We start from the raw sequence: 17864 nt of genomic DNA on the forward strand, positions 1-17864 counted from the left end.
AATTTAAGCAGCTTTTTGCAGCTTTTTGTTAAAAATCGCGCAACATTTCAGCGCCCTGCTATTCATGCCAGGAATATAGTATATGCATATGATTAGTATGTGTGGATAGAAAACACTCAGACGTTTCTAAAACTGGTTAAATCACGGCTGTGACTATAACAGAACGTGCGTTTCATTGAAAAGTGCAGGAAAATCTGATCACTGAAAATGGAAAACAATATCCATGCGCGACTTCCAGGAATTGTTATAGGTGAACCGGATTAAATAGGGCTGAGGTTGCAGTACCTACAGCTTCCACACGTTGTCTGGAGTCTTGTCATTTGCCTGGGCTTTGTTTCTTGGTCAAACCGAATCAAGGGAACCGATTCCCTCCGGTCTCCGACCGGATGTTTTGGTTGAGATTTCTCAGGACAGTATTTCAATAAGGACACCTATAGAATTGACATTGCCTCGTGATCAATTTTATCACTTATTAACGTGTACTAATACCTAAAGTTGCATTACAAAAGTATTTCGAAGTGTTTTGTGAAAGTTTATCGTCAACTTTTTTAATTTTAAAAAATGACGTTACGTTCTAAAACGCAATTTTTTTCCGTTGTTCACACAGTGTTCATAGATCGATATCTAGGCTATATATGGGCCGATTTAATCGAAAAAATACCCAAAATAATGTTTATGGGGCATCTAGGAGTGCCAAGAAAGAAGCTCGTCAAAGGTAATGAATGTTTTATATTTTATTTCTGCGTTCTGAGTAGCCCCCGGCTATTGCAAAATCTGTCGTTAGGTGACGGTGCAGTATTTGGGGGATACATGCTATCAGATAATAGCTTCTCATGCTTTCGCCGAAAAGCATTTTACAAATCTGACTCGGTAACTAGATTCACAACGAGTGTAGCTTTAATTCAGTATATTGTATGTGCATTTTAATGAAAGTTTGAGTTTTATCAAAAACTATACGTGGCGTACTTGAAATTTCCGCTGATATATGTTCCCACCAAGGGACCACTGCCCTAACAAGTTTTAAGAAATTAGGATATTGGAAACTCCTTTCTATTTGTATTAACAGCGTAAAGAAAATAACATTGGGATGACATTGGGATAACATTGGGATGAATTACCCTAATTCATTGGGATGAATTACCCTAATTCATTGGGATGAATTACCCCTGTGAACAAGAAGCACAACATTACAAATGATTTCAGAGATGTGAGATAATTAACTTGTTCTCTGTAATATCGTATAGCTTTAACTTTCAGGATTTCAAAACTTGTTTGGAAGATTGCCTGCCCTGTGAGTTCTCTTATACTCACAGACATAATTCAAACGTTTTTAGAAACGTCAGTGTTTTCTATCCAATGGTAATAATAATATGCATATATTAGCAATTTAGGACAGATTTTGATGCAGTTCATTATGGGCACGCAATTCATCCAAAGTGAAAATACTGCCCCCTATCTCTAACAGGTTGGACAACAAAGTTAAGGTATTGGAGTGGCCGTCACAAAGCCCTGACCTCAATCCTATAGAAATTTTGTGGGCAGACCTGAAAAAGCGTGTGAGAGCTGACTCAGTTACACCAGCTCTGTCAGGAGGAATGTGCACAAATTCATCCAATTTACTGTGGGAAGCTTGTGGAAGGCTACCCGAAACGTTTGACCCAAGTTAAACAATTTAAAGGCAATGCTAACAAATACTAATTGAGTGTATTTCTGACTTCTGACTCACTGGGAATGTGATGAAAGAAATCGAAGCTGAAATAAATAATTCTCTCTACTATTATTCTGACATTTCACATTCTTAAAATAAAGTAGTGATCCTAACTGACCTAAGACAGGAATTGTGTATTTGGCTAAGGTGTATGTAAACTTCCGATTTCAACTGCTTAGTGCTGTTCACAGGACCCTATGATCACTTGGCTACATAGGTGATGCCTGCTTTTGTTTATCTGTTGGTCCCAGCCTCAAACTCAGGCCCTGTGTGTAGTTAACTGACCCTCTCTGCCCATTCATCGCCATTTTACCTGTTGTTGTTGTCTTAGCCGTTGTTGTCTTAGCTAGCTCTCCCAATCAACACCTGTGATTGCTTTATGCCTCGCTTTGTCTCTCTCTAATGTCAATATGCCTTGTATACTGTTTAGGGTAGTTATCATTGTTTTATTTTACTGCGGAGCCCCTAGTCCCAATCAACATGCCTCAGAGAGCTCTTTTGTCCCACCTCCTACACATGCGGTGACCTCACCTAGCATAACTGGTGCCTCCAGAGATGCAACCTCTATCATCACTCAATGCCTAGGTTTACCTCCACTGTACCTGCACCCTACTATAACCCTGTCCGTACATTACGCCTTGAATCTATCCTACCACGCCTAGAAATCTGCTCCTTTTATTCTCTGTTCCCAACGCACTAGACGACCAGTTCTGATATCCTTTAGCCGTACCCTCATCCTACTCCTCTGTTCCTCGGGTGATGTAGAGGTTAACCCAGGCCCTGGGTGTCCCCGGGCGCTCTCAATTGTTGACTTCTGTAACAGTAAAAGCCTTGGTTTCATGCATGTTAACATCAGAAGCCTCCTCCCTAAGTTTGTTTTACTCACTGCTTTAGCACACTCCGCCTACCTCGATGTCCTTGCCGCGTCTGAATCCTGGCTTTGGAAGACCACCAAAAATGTTGAAATTTCCATCCCCAACCACAACATTTCCCATCAAGATAGAACTGCCAATGGGGGAGGAGTTGCAATATACTGCAGAGATGGCCTGCAAAGTTCTGTCATACTTTCCAGGTCCATGCCCAAAAAATGTGTGCTTCTATTTTAACAAATTAATCTCTCCAGAAATGTCTCTCACTGTTGCCACCTGTTATAGACCCCCCAGCTCCCAGCTCCCAGCTGTGCCCTGGACACCATATGTGAATTGATTGCCCCCATCTATTCTCAGAGTTCGTTCTGTTAGGTGACCTGAACTGGGATATGCTTAACCCCCCTACTTTTTTCAATTTCCGCCTGAAGACATACCCAAATCTAACTGCCTGTAGCTCAGGCACAGAACCAAGGATATGCATATTATTGGTACCATTTGAAAGAAAACACTTTGAAGTTTGTGTAAATGTGAATTGGATGTAGGAGAATATAAAACAATAGATCTGGTTTAGATAATACAATGAAAAAAAACATACGTTTTTTATTTTTATTGTTGTATCATCATCTTTAAAATGAACAAGATAAAACAAACATTCAGATAGGATGATGGGGACAATTTCAGTGAAAAACATAACAGGGCAACAGTACTTGTGCAAAGTTTCAGAATGATAACTTCCAAAATGAGTGTGCTACAATACATTTATCATGAAGTCACCCAGGTGTCCCACACAAGTAGCCCAAATATATATAGAGTACAGGGAACATAAGGTTGAATATATTATTATAGACCTGCTAGATCTACTGTCTCGTTTATATTATTACATTTCAGCTAGATCTACTGTCTTTATTATATTACAACAGACCAGCTGTATCTTCTGTCTCCATTTCACTTTGGCCATTGATGTGGGCCTGCCCTCCCCTCAACAGCCTCAAATAGGCTATTTCATTTCACAAATAATATTTTATATTATTAATTTTAAACAACGGCATTAGCATGAGAAGAACTTACCAGTCCAAAACGATGTCCTCAAAAAATATTTCTCCATTTGGGAATCGCTAAATGAATCATCCTCGATCAATTTCTCCTAAAATTGTGTGTACATCTGTATATCTAGACTTAGATTTAGCTTTTCCTGACTTAGTCGCTATACTGATTGATATATAAACAGCTGAATATGCGCTTCACCAAAACAATGCTGTGCGCAACATCCGTTGCTCCTTCCGGTATGAATCGTTAATGGCGAATGAACCTCTTTACGCCGGAGTTTACTACATGGGTTGGTCTTCCAACACATAAACATTACATATTGCCGTTTACCTCAGCTCATTGGCTATCTACCCAGCTAGATTTCAAGACGATCAGTGGTCATTCGGTTAAAATACAGTCAATCAACGAAACAGCAGGCAAATCATTGGTGCACAATGATGTCATTACTTGTTGTCTTCAAATCGGTTTCTTTCAGTCAATACATCCCGCAAAATGACCCATCAGGTTTGGTTGTGTTAAACAAACCAGTTGATTGCAATGAAACCAAACATGACTGGAAAAGTCACGTTTTGTGTGTGTATTTACCTTGAATGTGTTGTCAAATGGAATGAGACGGAATTCATGACACAAGCGGTTCACAAAATGTTTCGTGTTAGGCTATAAAAAAGGATTTTATCAAACAAAAGACCATTCATTGTGTAACAATGAGCATTGGGATTGCAAACAGAGGAAGATCGCCAAAGGTAAACAATTTATTTTATAGTTGAAGCTCTATCCTTAGATAATCGCATCGTATTCTTTCGCAGTAAATCCTTTTTTAAATCTGACAACGCAGTTGGATTAGCAAGATTCTAGGCTTTCAAAACATGTGAGACACTTGTATTTTCATGAATGTTTAATATGACTATTTATGTAGCGATCACCTTATGTTGTCGAATTTCATCGCGCTACCGAGAGAGGTTAACACCCCGGCCGTCCTACAATCCAAGCTAGATGCCCTCAATCTCACACAGATTATCAAGGAACCCATCAGGTACAACCCTAAATCCGTAAACATTTGCACCCTTATAGATATTATCCTGACCAACTTGCCCTCCAAATACACCTCTGCTGTTTTCAATCAGGATCTCAGCGATCACTGCCACATTGCCTGCATCTGTTATGGGTTCGCAGTCAAGCGACCACCCCTCATCACTGTCAAACGCTCCATAAAACACTTCTGCGAGCAGGCCTTTTTAATCGACCTGGCCCGGGTATCCTGGAAGGATATTGACCTCATCCCATCAGTCGAGGATACCTGGTTGTTCTTTAAATGTCATTTCCTCACCATCTTAAATAAGCATGTCCCTTTCAAAAAATGTAGAACTAAGAAAATATACTGTCCTTGGTTCACTCCAGATCTGACTGCCCTCCACCAGCACAAAAACATCCAAAAACATCCTGTAGCGTACTGCACTAGCATCGAATAGTCACCGCAATATGTCAGTTAGGAAAGCAAAGGCTAGCTTTTTCAAAAATAAATTTGCATCCTGTAGCTCAAACTCACGAAAGTTTTGGGACACTGTAAAGTCCATGGAGAATAAAAGCACCTCCTCCCAGCTTCCCACTGCACGGAGGCTTGGAAACACTGTAGCCACCGATAAATCCACAATAATTGAGAATTTCAATAAGCTTTTCTCTACAGCTGGCCATGCTTTCTTCCTGGCTACCCCAAACCTGGCCAACAGCTTTGCACCACCTGCAGCTACTTGCCCAAGCCTCCCCGGCTTCTCCTTCACACAAATCCAGATAGCTGATGTTCAGAAAGAGCTGTAAAACCCGGACCTGTACAAATCAGCTGGGCTAGACAATCTGGACCCTCTCTTTCTAAAAATATCTGCCGCCATTGTTGCAACCCCTATTACTAGTCTGTTCAACCTCTCTTTTGTGTCGTCTGAGATTCCTAAAGATTGGAAAGCTTCCGTGGTCATCCCCCTTTTCAAAGGGGGTGACACTCTAGACCCAAACTGTTAACATTTACATTTACATTTAAGTCATTTAGCAGACGCTCTTATCCAGAGCGACTTACAAATTGGTGCATACACCTTATGACATCCAGTGGAACAGCCACTTGCATCTAAATCTTTTTAGATGCAAAGACCTATATCCTTCCTGTCCTGCCTTTCTAAAGTCTTCGAAAGCCAAGTTAACCTCTCTTGTGTATGTGGGATGCTAGCGTCCCACCTGGCCAACAGCCAGTGAAATTGCAGGGCGCCAAATTCAAAACAACAAAAATCCCATAATTAAAATTCCTCAAACATACAAGTATTATACACCATTTTAAAGATAAACTTCTTGCTAATCCAACCACTGTGTCCGATTTCAAAAAGGCTTTAAGTCGATAGCACACCATACGATTATGTTAGGTCAGCGCCTTGTCACCTTTCCAACAGCCATTTTCCATCCAAGGAGAGGGCTCACAATAGTCAGAAATAGCGATTCAATTAATCATTAACATTTGAGGATCTTCATCAGATGGCACTCCCAGGACTTCATGTTACACAATAAATGTTAGTTTTGTTTAATAAAGTCCCTCTTTATGTCCAAAAACCTCAGTTGAAAATGGCGCGTTATGTTCAGTATTCTAAAGGCACAACGCTTCACGGCCATGCGTGTTACCCAACTATTTACCCAACTATTTCCTTCCAGCCCGCCATTTGCTTTGAGAGCTCTTATTCTCTAATTTTTCACAATAGAAGCAACTTTCTAAAGACTGTTGACATCTACTGGATCTGACCCCACAGACACAGCATATTGGATAGGCAATCACTTAAAACACTACAAACCTCAGATTTCACACTTCCTGATTGGATTTTTATCAGAGTTTCGCCTGCTATATGAGTTATGTTATACTCACAGACATTATTTTAACAGTTATGGAAACGTTAGTGTTTTATATGCATATCCGAGCTTCCTAGCTTCTGGGCCTGAGTAACAGGGAGTTTACTTTTCATCCGGATGTCAAAATACTGCCCCCTACCCTAGAGAGATTAATAAACAGATAACTGACCATTTCAAATCCTATCGTACCTTCTCCCCTGTGCAATCCGGTTTTCGAGCTGGTCATTTGCGCACCTCAGCCACGCTCAAGGTACTAAACGATATCATAACCGCCATCGATAAAAAACAGTACTGTGCAGCCGTCTTCATCGACCTGGCCTGTTGTCCGGACCTCTGGCAGTCTGTATGGGGGTACCACAGGGTTCAATTCTCGGGCCAACTCTTTTCTCTGTATATATCAACAATGTCGCTCTTGCTGCGGGTGATTCCTTAATCCACCTCTACGCAGACGACACCATTCTGTATACATCTGGCCCTTCTTTGGACACTGTGTTAACCTCTCTGGGGTAGTTGGGACGCAAGCGTCCCACATGGCCAACATCCAGTGAAATTGCAGAGCGCAAAAGATACAAATGTTATACATAGGCCGTGTCATATTTCAAAAAGGATCTCCGGCGAAAGCATACCATGCGATTTTCTGAGTACAGCGCTCTGCTAGCAAAACATTACATACCAGCCAAGTGGATGAGTCAACAAAAGTCAGAATTAGCGATAAAATTAATCACTTACCTTTAATGATCTTCATATGGTTGCACTCACAGGACTCCCAGTTACACAATAAATGTTTGTTTTGTTCAATAAAGTTCCTCTTTATGTCCAAAAACCTCCATTTGGTTTGAGCGTTTTGTTCAGTTATCAACTAGCTCCAAGGCGCACACAACAGTCAGATGAAAAGTCCAAATAATATAGGTAAAGTTCTTAGAAACATGCCAAACGATGTCTATAATCAATCCTTTTTAGCATAAATATGCAATAATATTTCAACCGGACAATAGCGTTGTCAATAGAAAGGAAAAATAACACACGGCGTGCTCTCGGCCACGCGCAATAAACAACTCTGGGCCATCAGACAGACCACTTAATCTGAGTGGTCTTATTCTCTCATGTTTCACAATACAAGCCTGAAACAATTTCTAAAGACTCTTGACATCTAGTGGAAGCCATAGGAAGTGCTATCTGACCCCACAGCCATCGGATACTGTGTAGACATTCAATTGAAAACTACAAACTTCAGAAATCCCACTTCCTGGATGGATTTTTCTCAGGTTTTCACCTGCCATATGAGTTCTGTTATACTCACAGACATTATTTTAAAGTGTTTTCTATCCAAATCTACCAATTATATGCATAACCTATCTTCTGGGCCTGAGTAACAGGCTGTTTACTCTGGGCACGCTTTTCAAAATACTGTCAAAATACTGCCCCCTACCATAGAGAGGTTAACAAACCTCCAAACGAGCTTCAATGCCATATAACACTCCTTCTGTGGCCTCCAACTGCTCTTAACCTCTCTTGTGCATGTGGGACGCTAGCGTCCCATCTGGCCAACATCCTGTGAAATTGCAGAGCGTGAAATTCAAAAAATACTATATTCAAATATTTAACATTCTTGAAAATATGTGTTATACATCAAAATAAAACTTAACTGCTTGTTAATCCAGCCGCTGTGTAAGAATTCAAAATCTGAGGACAGTGCCCTCATACAAAATAAATTAAAATAATTTTTCAACCAGGTTTGTGGAACACAAACGTCAGAAAGAGCAATAAAACGAATCACTTACCTTTGATGATCTTCATCTGGTGGCACTCTCAAGAGTCCCTGTTACACAATAAATGTTTGTTTTGTTCGATAAAGTTCCTCTTTATATCCAAAAACCTAATTTTGGTTAGGCGCGTTATGTTCAGTAATCAACTTTCTCCAAAAAAATGCACTGGGTGACATTCAACAAAACATAAATACTCATGATATAAATTCAGAAAACATACATGTGTTATACATAGGCTTAAAGATTAACTTCTTCTTAATGCAACCGCTGTGTCAGATTTAAAAAAGGCTTCACGGCGAAAGCGATGATCTGAGGATAGCGCTCAGCTACCAAAACAGTTAAATACAGTTAGCAGCCAGGTGGATTCGTCACAAAAGTCCGAAATAACAAAATGAATTCCTTACCTTTGATGATCTTCATATAGTGTCACTGAAAAGACTCCTAGTTGCACAATAAATGTTTGTTTTGTTCGATAAAGTCCCTCTTTATATCCAGAAACATAAATTTTGTCAGCTCGTTTTGTCCATAAATTCATTGTCTCAAAGCGCGTCCTCAAGACTGACGAAAAATCCAAAAACCATCATTAAGGTTCGGAGAAACATGTCAAACGATGTTTATATTCAATCCTCAGCATGTTTTTGTCATAAATATTCATAATATTTCAACCGGACAATTTCTCCGTCATTAGAAAATGAAAAACAAAAAGTACACTGTGTCGGCCACGCTCACTGAACAGGTCTGGTAATTTTCCAATATCCACTGACTTATTTATAGTGTGTATCTCTCACATTTTTTAGAATAGAAGCCTGAAACAATGCCTAAAGCCTGACCACGTGTACTGGAGTTTTCCCCCCATTCACATTCAGATTACATTGTGAAAAACTAAAATCTTGCTCACCATTTTTGCTCCAGGAAGATCTACTTCATCCATAACTATCGATTTCCTCATTAGCAGAGAGGAGTTTCTGCAATCAAATTGCCCTCGTGCTGCAATTTTAGCAAACACATAAAGAGAGACCAAAAGTTGTCTGGCACACTACTTAGGGTTTCAACAACATGAAGAACGTATTTCTAGCCTACAATCATCGATGTTACTACTAATGTGAAAACAAGACAAAATATGACTTGTTGCTCATTTTAAGACAATTGTCAAATAATTGTAATATTCATTACAGACGTCATTTGTTGTACAACATCATGGCTACGCTGTTGGCATCACCTTTTACAGTGGATTACCGCTGTTGTGGGCCTTTAATCATCTCTCTGACTTTGTTGTTCACACAGGAGAGATACGTGACTATCGTGGATCCTCTGGGGAGCCTCAACAACCTCATGATGCTGAAGAGGCAGAGAAGAGTCACTCAGAGAAGAGTCACTCGAGGTCAGAACACCGCAAGAAAAACCTGCAGAGATCCACAGGAAAGAGAACTCACTGCTGCTGTGACTGTGGGAAGAGATTCACCTCGTCAGGCATTAAAATTCATCAGAGAACACACACAGAAGATAAATATTTTAGCTGTGATCAATGTGGGAAGAGTTTTGGTCAATCTTGCCTTCTGACAAGACACCAGAGAACTCACACAGGAGAGAAACCTCATGGCTGTGGTCAATGTGGGAAGAGTTTTGGCCAATCTTGCCATCTGACAAGACACCAGAGAACTCACACAGGAGAGAAACCTCATATCTGTGTTCAATGTGGGAAGAGTTTTGGTAGATCTGGAGAGCTGACAGTGCACCAGAGAACACACACAGGAGAGAAATCGTATAGCTGTGGTCAATGTGGGAAGAGTTTTGCTGCATCTAGCACTCTGACTCAACACCAGAGAACACACACAGGAGAGAAACCTTATAGATGTGGGCAATGTGGGAAGAGTTTTGGTCAATCTTGCCATCTGATGCAACACCAGAGAATACACACAGGCAAGAAATCTTATAGCTGTGATCAATGTGGGAAGAGTTTTGGTCGACCTGGAGAGCTGACAGTGCACCAGAGAACTCACACAGGAGAGAAACCTTTTAGCTGTGATCAATGTGGAAAGAGATGTACTACATCTGGCTCTCTGACTCTACACCAAAGAACACACACTGGAGAGAAACCTTATAGCTGTGATCAATGTGGGAAGAGTTTTACAACATCTGGCAATCTGACTCTACACCAGAGAACACATACAGGAGAGAAACCTTATAGCTGTGGTCAATGTGGGAAGAGTTTTTTTGGATCTGGAGAGCTGACAGTGCACCAGAGAATACACACAGGAGAGAAACCTTATAGCTGTGATCAATGTGGGAAGAGTTTTGGCCGATCTGGCCATCTGGTATCACACCAGAGAACACACACAGGAGAGAGAACTTACAGCTGTGATCAATGTGGGAAGATATTTGATCACTCTGGAGAGCTGACAGTGCACCAGAGAACACACACAGGAGAGAAAGCTTATAGCTGTGATCAGTGTGACAAGAGATACTCTGATAAAAGATCTCTGATCAAACATCAGAAAATACATGAAGGAGTTGTATCATGATATCAATGAAATGATGTCACAATGTAGAATGTTTTTAACCCTAAATGTTTGTAGAACCCTAAGTGTTTGTCCCCTGTTCAATTGATTTCAGCATGATCTGGATATTAGCCTTGGGAAAAATCCAGGCTCTGAATTGAAATGCTATTTATGTGATTTAACAAAAAAGGAGTTGTGTTACACTTACCATGTTGGTGAACCACTTGAATCAAAATGCAACACTTCAAATTATACTGAGCTGTTTTCTACAAATTGTCCTCTAACCAGGGATATACACATTATTCCCAGATTCCGTGTGGTTTTTGAGCTGTTAGTTTTAACAGGACGTGCAACCTCATCTCCTTCTCGCACGAATGACTTTAGCATTATATCGATGAGTGATGACAAATAAGTGTTGCGTTCCTTTGTTTAGTGACCCCTACATTTAAGTGCATCACTCCCAAATGTAGCTGATTGTCTTCTGCAGGTTGTCCCCTAACCAGTGAGGTAAAATATGTCTCCCATTTCCATGTCTTTTTTTAGTTGTGTTCTTTTCAACAGCACATACAATCTGATTTTCCCCTCCAATCGATATCAGTGATTTATTGCTACTTGTCAAAACAACAGTGTTTTTGGTGCTTGTGTCCATGGTGAGGACAACTTAGTTTCTGATGTTCTGAAGGTTGGGCAGTCAAAAGGTTTTGTGTTTAGCCAGTGAGTTGAGATGGATCTTATTTTGGCTGCACGTTTTTCCGTTTTGGAGATGAGGACGAGAGTTCTAGAAGCTAGTGGGGATTTTTTTTGTTTATTTCTTGTTTTTAATTGTTGACAGCCTGTAGTCACCATGTTATAATGTGAAATAAAAGTTGTTTTCTGTTGGTGGTAAGCATTCTCTTAATCTCTTAATAAGGTGTTCGTCTTTGGTTTTTCCATTTATATTTTGAGGTTTGGATTTTAGCATGTATAGCTCGTTAGCACGTATGGCGCGCACTGATTGGTGTCACCTTGTTAGTCAGTATGTTACACCTGTGCTGGCTTGTCCATCTCGTTGCTACGAAGTTGTTTTACCTGTGCTCCCCAGGTGCTATTTAAGAGTGTCTGACCCAGTGCTCCAGTTGTCTTGATAGATGTGGAGAGTCAACAACTTTAGTTGCGCTATCGTTTTGTTTTACTTCCTGTCTTTAAGTTTGGGGTTGGTTTTTCTTTTGTTTTCCTCTTCTTTGGCAGATTTAGTGGGTCTCATGGTGCTTGTCTTTTAGGTCCCAGTTGTTATTTACTAGTCAACTTTCAGTGGACACCGAGAGCAAAATGGCAACATTATGTTATAATACTTTTATTGCATCAAATGGTTGTTTTATGCAACAGAATAGAGGGTTCTTAGAACTATTGTGTCTGTGTGTTCTACTGGGATGGGCCTCTGGGAGATAACACTGACAGGAGATTTACAATGTCTTTTGGGTGATAAAACCTAAAGAGACCGCATTCCAGAGCATGAGTTAATGTTTCTGTATTTTATGGTACCAGGGAGAGATGACCCCAGGGCCAGACCCTGGTCTCTACACAAAGTGTACTGTTTTTACAGCAGATACTGTCTGCTGAGAATTATAAGTGTCTTTCATACAAATCTTAACCTTGTGACCCATTCTATACATATGTTGTTGGTCATGTAGGTTGAAAGAGGTGCATCTTGGCTGTAAAAGACCTTTGTACTTTTGTATCGTGGCTCTCAACGAATCATCTGGGGGTGATTCATCGACCAGCCATCATTATCGTAGAACACTCAATTGATTGACTTTATATGTGTGCGTTGTATTGACCTGCTCCCTTATTAATAAGTGAATAAAGATTTAGTTTCAGAATAACTCTGACTTGTGTGATAAGTTTGTCTCTCCTCAATTGATATTAAAGAAATTAACCACATATGGGGATGTTATTCTTCACTTGGTGACCGCTCCTGACGACCTGGGTAAATCGTGCACGAGGGATCCCTCAAACATGGGATCTCAGGGAGATCACACTTCGGGAACGGAGCAGATGGACCCACCTTTGATCTGAGAGGCAGCGAGCCGAGTGGATACCACATCTCAAACGTAGTTAAAAAAATATATATATATATATATGTGACCGAAACACGTAAAGTGGAGTTCTTAGAAAAGCCTCGTAGGCTCTGAGTGTGTATTCCTGTGTGAGGGGGGCACCTTGGAGGTGTAAACAGGTACCAGCCAGGAGGCTGAGTCAGCTATCTGTGTGAACTGGATGAAAACTAGAATCTGTGTTTACTAGTTAAGACCATTTATGATATAGTATAAGATAGTAAGGTGCACCTGTAATTGTTTTAAACCTGTACCCCATTTTTTTCTTCCCAGTATGAAAGGAATTGCTAGATTTATTGATTAAACCTTTTTCCATTAAGTTCGAGTGAACCAAGGTGGCTGACTTGCTGTTGAAGAAGCATCCCGTCACAGTGGCAGAATCACCTGAAAGATGCACATCGCCATCTGCTGACTGGAGTTGGTATCGCAGTTGAGAAAATACTTGCAGACAAAAAGCTAAAAGACGACTGCCCATAAAAACCAACAACTCCCTTTGAAAACAGGCGATGTGGCATCAGAAACATTTATTATAGTGTAAAAATGTACTACAAAGTGTAGCTAAACAGAAAAACTTTGGTCATACCCACTCAGCACGTAACGTCCAAGGAGGTCAAATTATGGGCGATATCATGCGTTGTCTGTCTGTTGTGGCTGCTATTTCGCCCCAAAAAAGTCATCCCAAATTTGGCTGGGCATAACTATGTAAATGTCTCTCGAACAAGGTGACGTTCATCAATATACATTAAAGAGTAAAGGTTCCTGGAATATCCTAAAAGTTATTTGAAGAACCTTTTGTGGGAACCCCTATAAGTTCTTTGAAGAACCCCTTATAATGGTTCCTCAAATAACCTTTTGGGGTTAATTTTTTAAAACTCCCTGTCCACCCTCCCTCCATTCTAAAAAATATATTTTAATAACAATATCTACAATATTGTTTAAATAATTAAAAAAATTGAGTGGCACCACAAATGTGAATTAATATTTACAAAACAGTTTACCAAGCAAAACACATTACAAAATTGCAACATTTCTGCAGACATGTCAGACCATAATAAATAATACATTTACTTTGTATAGTGCTTTTCATGACATGTATATAAATAATGGTGTACAATAAAAACAACATACATTAAAAATGAATCATAGGTCAACTAACAATATTGTAGACTTGATGCTAAAGTACAGATTTAGCTTATCCACTTAGTTATGTTAGGAAGTTTGCCATCTTTATGGCCGGCCCTGGTAACTTCACCCAAACTTCTCTTCTCCCCAGAACACAGTAACTTAACAACATAAGTGTTTTTCTGACATTTTTTGGGAAATTTAAGGGAAATTTTTAAAATCCAGCCATAGCAGAGCCCTAAGTCCCATGGGTACGTCCTTGAGGGCGTGGATGTTCTCCCCATCAAAGGCCAGCGGGATTTCACTCTCCTGGTGAAATGAATTTCCGCCGATGAGCAGCAAATGAGTGAAGAGCGGTGAAATCTGTGTCAACAAAAGTAAGAAAAGATGAATACACATACAATTAACAAAGAACATAACAAATGTTCAGCTGTAGTTTTATATAAGCATGCACACTTATGTTTATGAAGAAACATATGATTGGTGTATAGGCATACCTTGTCACAGACATAGAGGCCACTCGGGTCCTCATTGAAGATGTTGGGCAAGAGCAGAATCGCTGCTGTGGTCTCCAGTCCTAGTAAAGTAAAGCAATGATCTTACTACACTTGCTTATTTTATAACAAAATACATTAGAGAAAGGGAAGGAATAAGAGCAAATCCCTCTTCTGTATTGTCCTTCAGGGACTGTCAAAATAGCAGTACGATGTCCTCACCCCTGCCTCGCCTCTCTACCTCTGATTGTCCTTGAATTATATTTTTGTCTATATCCATTCAATGGACTTGATTCATTTCTGAGAAGCACACATTTGTATGCTAATAGATTTCAGTTTGTTTTGACTGTTATGTAGGTTAAATGTACACTTCAAATGCAGCTGTCCTACAACATATCTGTACCGTCTTCTTGGTCCCAATTGCATTGTGTCCATGTTCTGTCCTATAAGAATTTAGGAAAGGAAGAGAAAGTGTCAAAGAATAGTCTTACAAGCAGTAAAATATATATTTAAAAATAAATATATATATATATACAAAAAAGTATTTAGTCAGCAACCAATTGTGCAAGTTCACCCACTTAAAAAGATGAAAGAGGCCTGTAATTTTCATCATAGATACACTTCAACTATGACAGACAAAATGAGAAACAAAATCCAGAAAATCACATTGTAGGATTTTTAATGAATTTATTTGCAAATTATGGTGGGCTGTCCCGTCGTTGTTTGTGATCAGGCTGTTCACTGTTGTGGCTTCGGCAAACTTAATAATGGTGTTGGAGTCGTGCCTGGCCGTGCAGTCATGAGTGAACAGGGAGTACAGGAGGGGGCTGAGCACACACTCCTGAGGGGCCCCTTCCTTGAGGATCAGCGTGGGGATCAGCATGTTGTTACCTATCCTTATAAAACATGAGCTGGCGCACACCAAGAAAATAGTTTGTGTGGTGGTGCTGACTAACGGTGAATAAACTATCAAAATAAAGAAAGTCACACACTCCATGTATAAACTCCCAGCAATTTAATGGGTTTTTACCAACGTTTCAGCATCACTGTGCCTTCCTCAGGGTGATGTCATGAATACTTGAATGAGGTTATGTAGACAAACAGTGAAATTAGTGCAACCAATGACAATAGTGAGGGATGTGTCATAATGATTAAGTTAATTAAAATTCATTAATGTTAAAAAATACTATATGGCATATTAAATATATTACGCTATTGTTATCATATAGAAACATCATGGAATATTGTACATCACATTAGCATCAACATACATTATTGTTTCATTCAATTTCACATAATAAGGATATTTCATATTTAAAAGTACAGAATAAGAGACAGAATAATGCACGATGGTCAATGCTATCTGGAATCCTTGGGACATCCCTACCCTAAACCCTAACCCCGACCGTAACCATTTTAAATGTTAACTTCAATGGGCTAGGGACGTCCCAAGGATATATCTCTACCTGAAAAAACATGATCTAAGTAATTGATAGTTGGTATTCAGCAGTCATTAAGCCTTAATTACTTTAATGAACTACTAAAATAGTGATTTTGTCAGACAGCAGACAGCAGCTCTACATGTTATTGACTGACTGATCCATTCATCCTTCCATCCCTCCTCAGCCTTCCTCTCCTCTGAAGACCCAGTGAGGGTGGAGCTCAGTCAGAGAGTTGTTGAAGGACTGGTTAGGAAGAACACTTCTACAGACAGAGAGGTGAGAGGTCACACATGGTTTAGATGGTAAATATTTATGTCCCCTTAGCGGTTTATCACGTAAGCAAAAGGTAATATGTTCCATCATCCATGTTTATTTACATTAGTGCAAATTATCCACTGATATTGGTGTAATTTCTCACCCCCTTTGGCTGTATGAAAGGTAATTTCCCCTCAGGCACACACATTTGGTCTTTGATATTATGAAGGTAATTTGTGTAGAATTTACTTTTCCCCACATCTCTTTACATTGCTTATGCATATTTGGTGGCCTGACTGCGTCCAGACGATGTCAAAGGCCCATCCTGTTAGATCTGAACCTAATGCAGCTTGGAGTGATCAGATGACAGAAATCACATTTAGGTGCCAGGTGTAACTGAGGCCATAGATGCTCCACATCCATAACTTTGAGTGTTTTATATAATATGACTAAATGTGTTTCTGAGTTACAAGGGCAGTCAAGAAATGGAACAGCAAGGCCACAGAACATGACATAAGCAGAGGGAGGGAGACCACCTCAAGCCCCTGGTAGAGCCGGGGGTGGTGTTTACCATTCCACCAAGCCTTCAGCAGGCTTGAACACCGGGATTGATACTGCTTTTCATACTAAGATGGTCCAAGAGTCTATTGATTGGTCAGTCATTGGGTTAATTTGTTGAAATCAAATCAAGCTTCATTTATACAGCACATTTCAGACATGGATGCAACACAATGGCTTCAAAGGAAAAAAATAATTACAAAAATTAAATGTTAAAAATATTTATTACACAACAAACAGAAGACTAACAACTGAAAGACTAATGGGCAACCGGCACAGCCAGAAGAGGACTGGCCAACCCTCATAGCCTGGTTCCCCTCTAGGTTTCTTCCTAGGTTTTGGCCTTTCTAGGGAGTTTTTCCTAGCCACCATGCTTCTACGCCTGCATTGCTTGCTGTTTTGGGTTTTGGGCTGGGTGTCTGTACAGCACTTTGAGATATCAGCTGATGCTGCCTCCCGGGTGGCGCAGTGGTTAAGGGTGCTGTACTGCAGCGCCAGCTGTGCCATCAGAGACTCTGGGTTCGCGCCCAGGCTCTGTCGTAACCGGGAGGTCTGTGGGGCGACGCACAATTGGCATAGCGTCGCCCGGGTTAGGGAGGGCTTGACAGGTAGGGATGTCCTTGTCTCATCGCGCACCAGCGACTCCTGTGGCGGGCCAGGAGCAGTGGGCGCTAACCAAGGTTGCACGGTGTTTCCTCCGACACATTGGTGCGGCTGGCTTCCGGGTTGGATGAGCGCTGTGCGGCTTGGTTGGGTTGTGTATCGGAGGACGCATGACCTTCAACCTTACGGGAGTTGTAGCGATGAGACAAGATAGTAGCTACTGAAACAATTGATTGGTCATTTGGGTTCATTTGTTGAAATCAAATCAAGATGTATTTATACAGTACATTTCAGACAATGGCTTCACAGGAAAAAACAGAAATAAAAAACAATAACTGAAAGACTAAGGAAATGCCATTGATTAAAATATTAATTGGATGCTATATCCAACCCAAAATACAAGCATGTTTTTTAGGAGGGGCTCTGAAAGACACTATGGGTGTGTCCACTAAATGTTGACTAGTAACAACAACCGGGACCTAAAAGACACCCACCATGAGACCCGCTAAATCTCCCCAAGAAGAGACAA

At 40.4% G+C, this 17864-nt stretch overlaps 2 protein-coding genes across 2 annotated transcripts in view; both read left to right on the forward strand.

Annotated features, from left to right (window-relative positions):
- LOC127914400 (uncharacterized) overlaps positions 1-17864 on the forward strand; it is a 156513-nt gene that overhangs the window by 96523 nt on the left and 42126 nt on the right. The gene's annotated exons all lie outside the window — the stretch shown is intronic.
- Positions 1-17864, forward strand: part of LOC118365090 (zinc finger protein 271-like) — a 46078-nt gene that overhangs the window by 5281 nt on the left and 22933 nt on the right. The window contains exon 2 of the mRNA XM_052490164.1: positions 9555-10783. Coding sequence (XP_052346124.1) covers positions 9555-10783 — 1229 coding nt within the window. The remainder of the gene's footprint in view (positions 1-9554; positions 10784-17864) is intronic.

Source organism: Oncorhynchus keta, chromosome 32 (genome assembly GCF_023373465.1).
Source record: "Oncorhynchus keta strain PuntledgeMale-10-30-2019 chromosome 32, Oket_V2, whole genome shotgun sequence".
Classification (NCBI taxonomy): domain Eukaryota; kingdom Metazoa; phylum Chordata; class Actinopteri; order Salmoniformes; family Salmonidae; genus Oncorhynchus; species Oncorhynchus keta.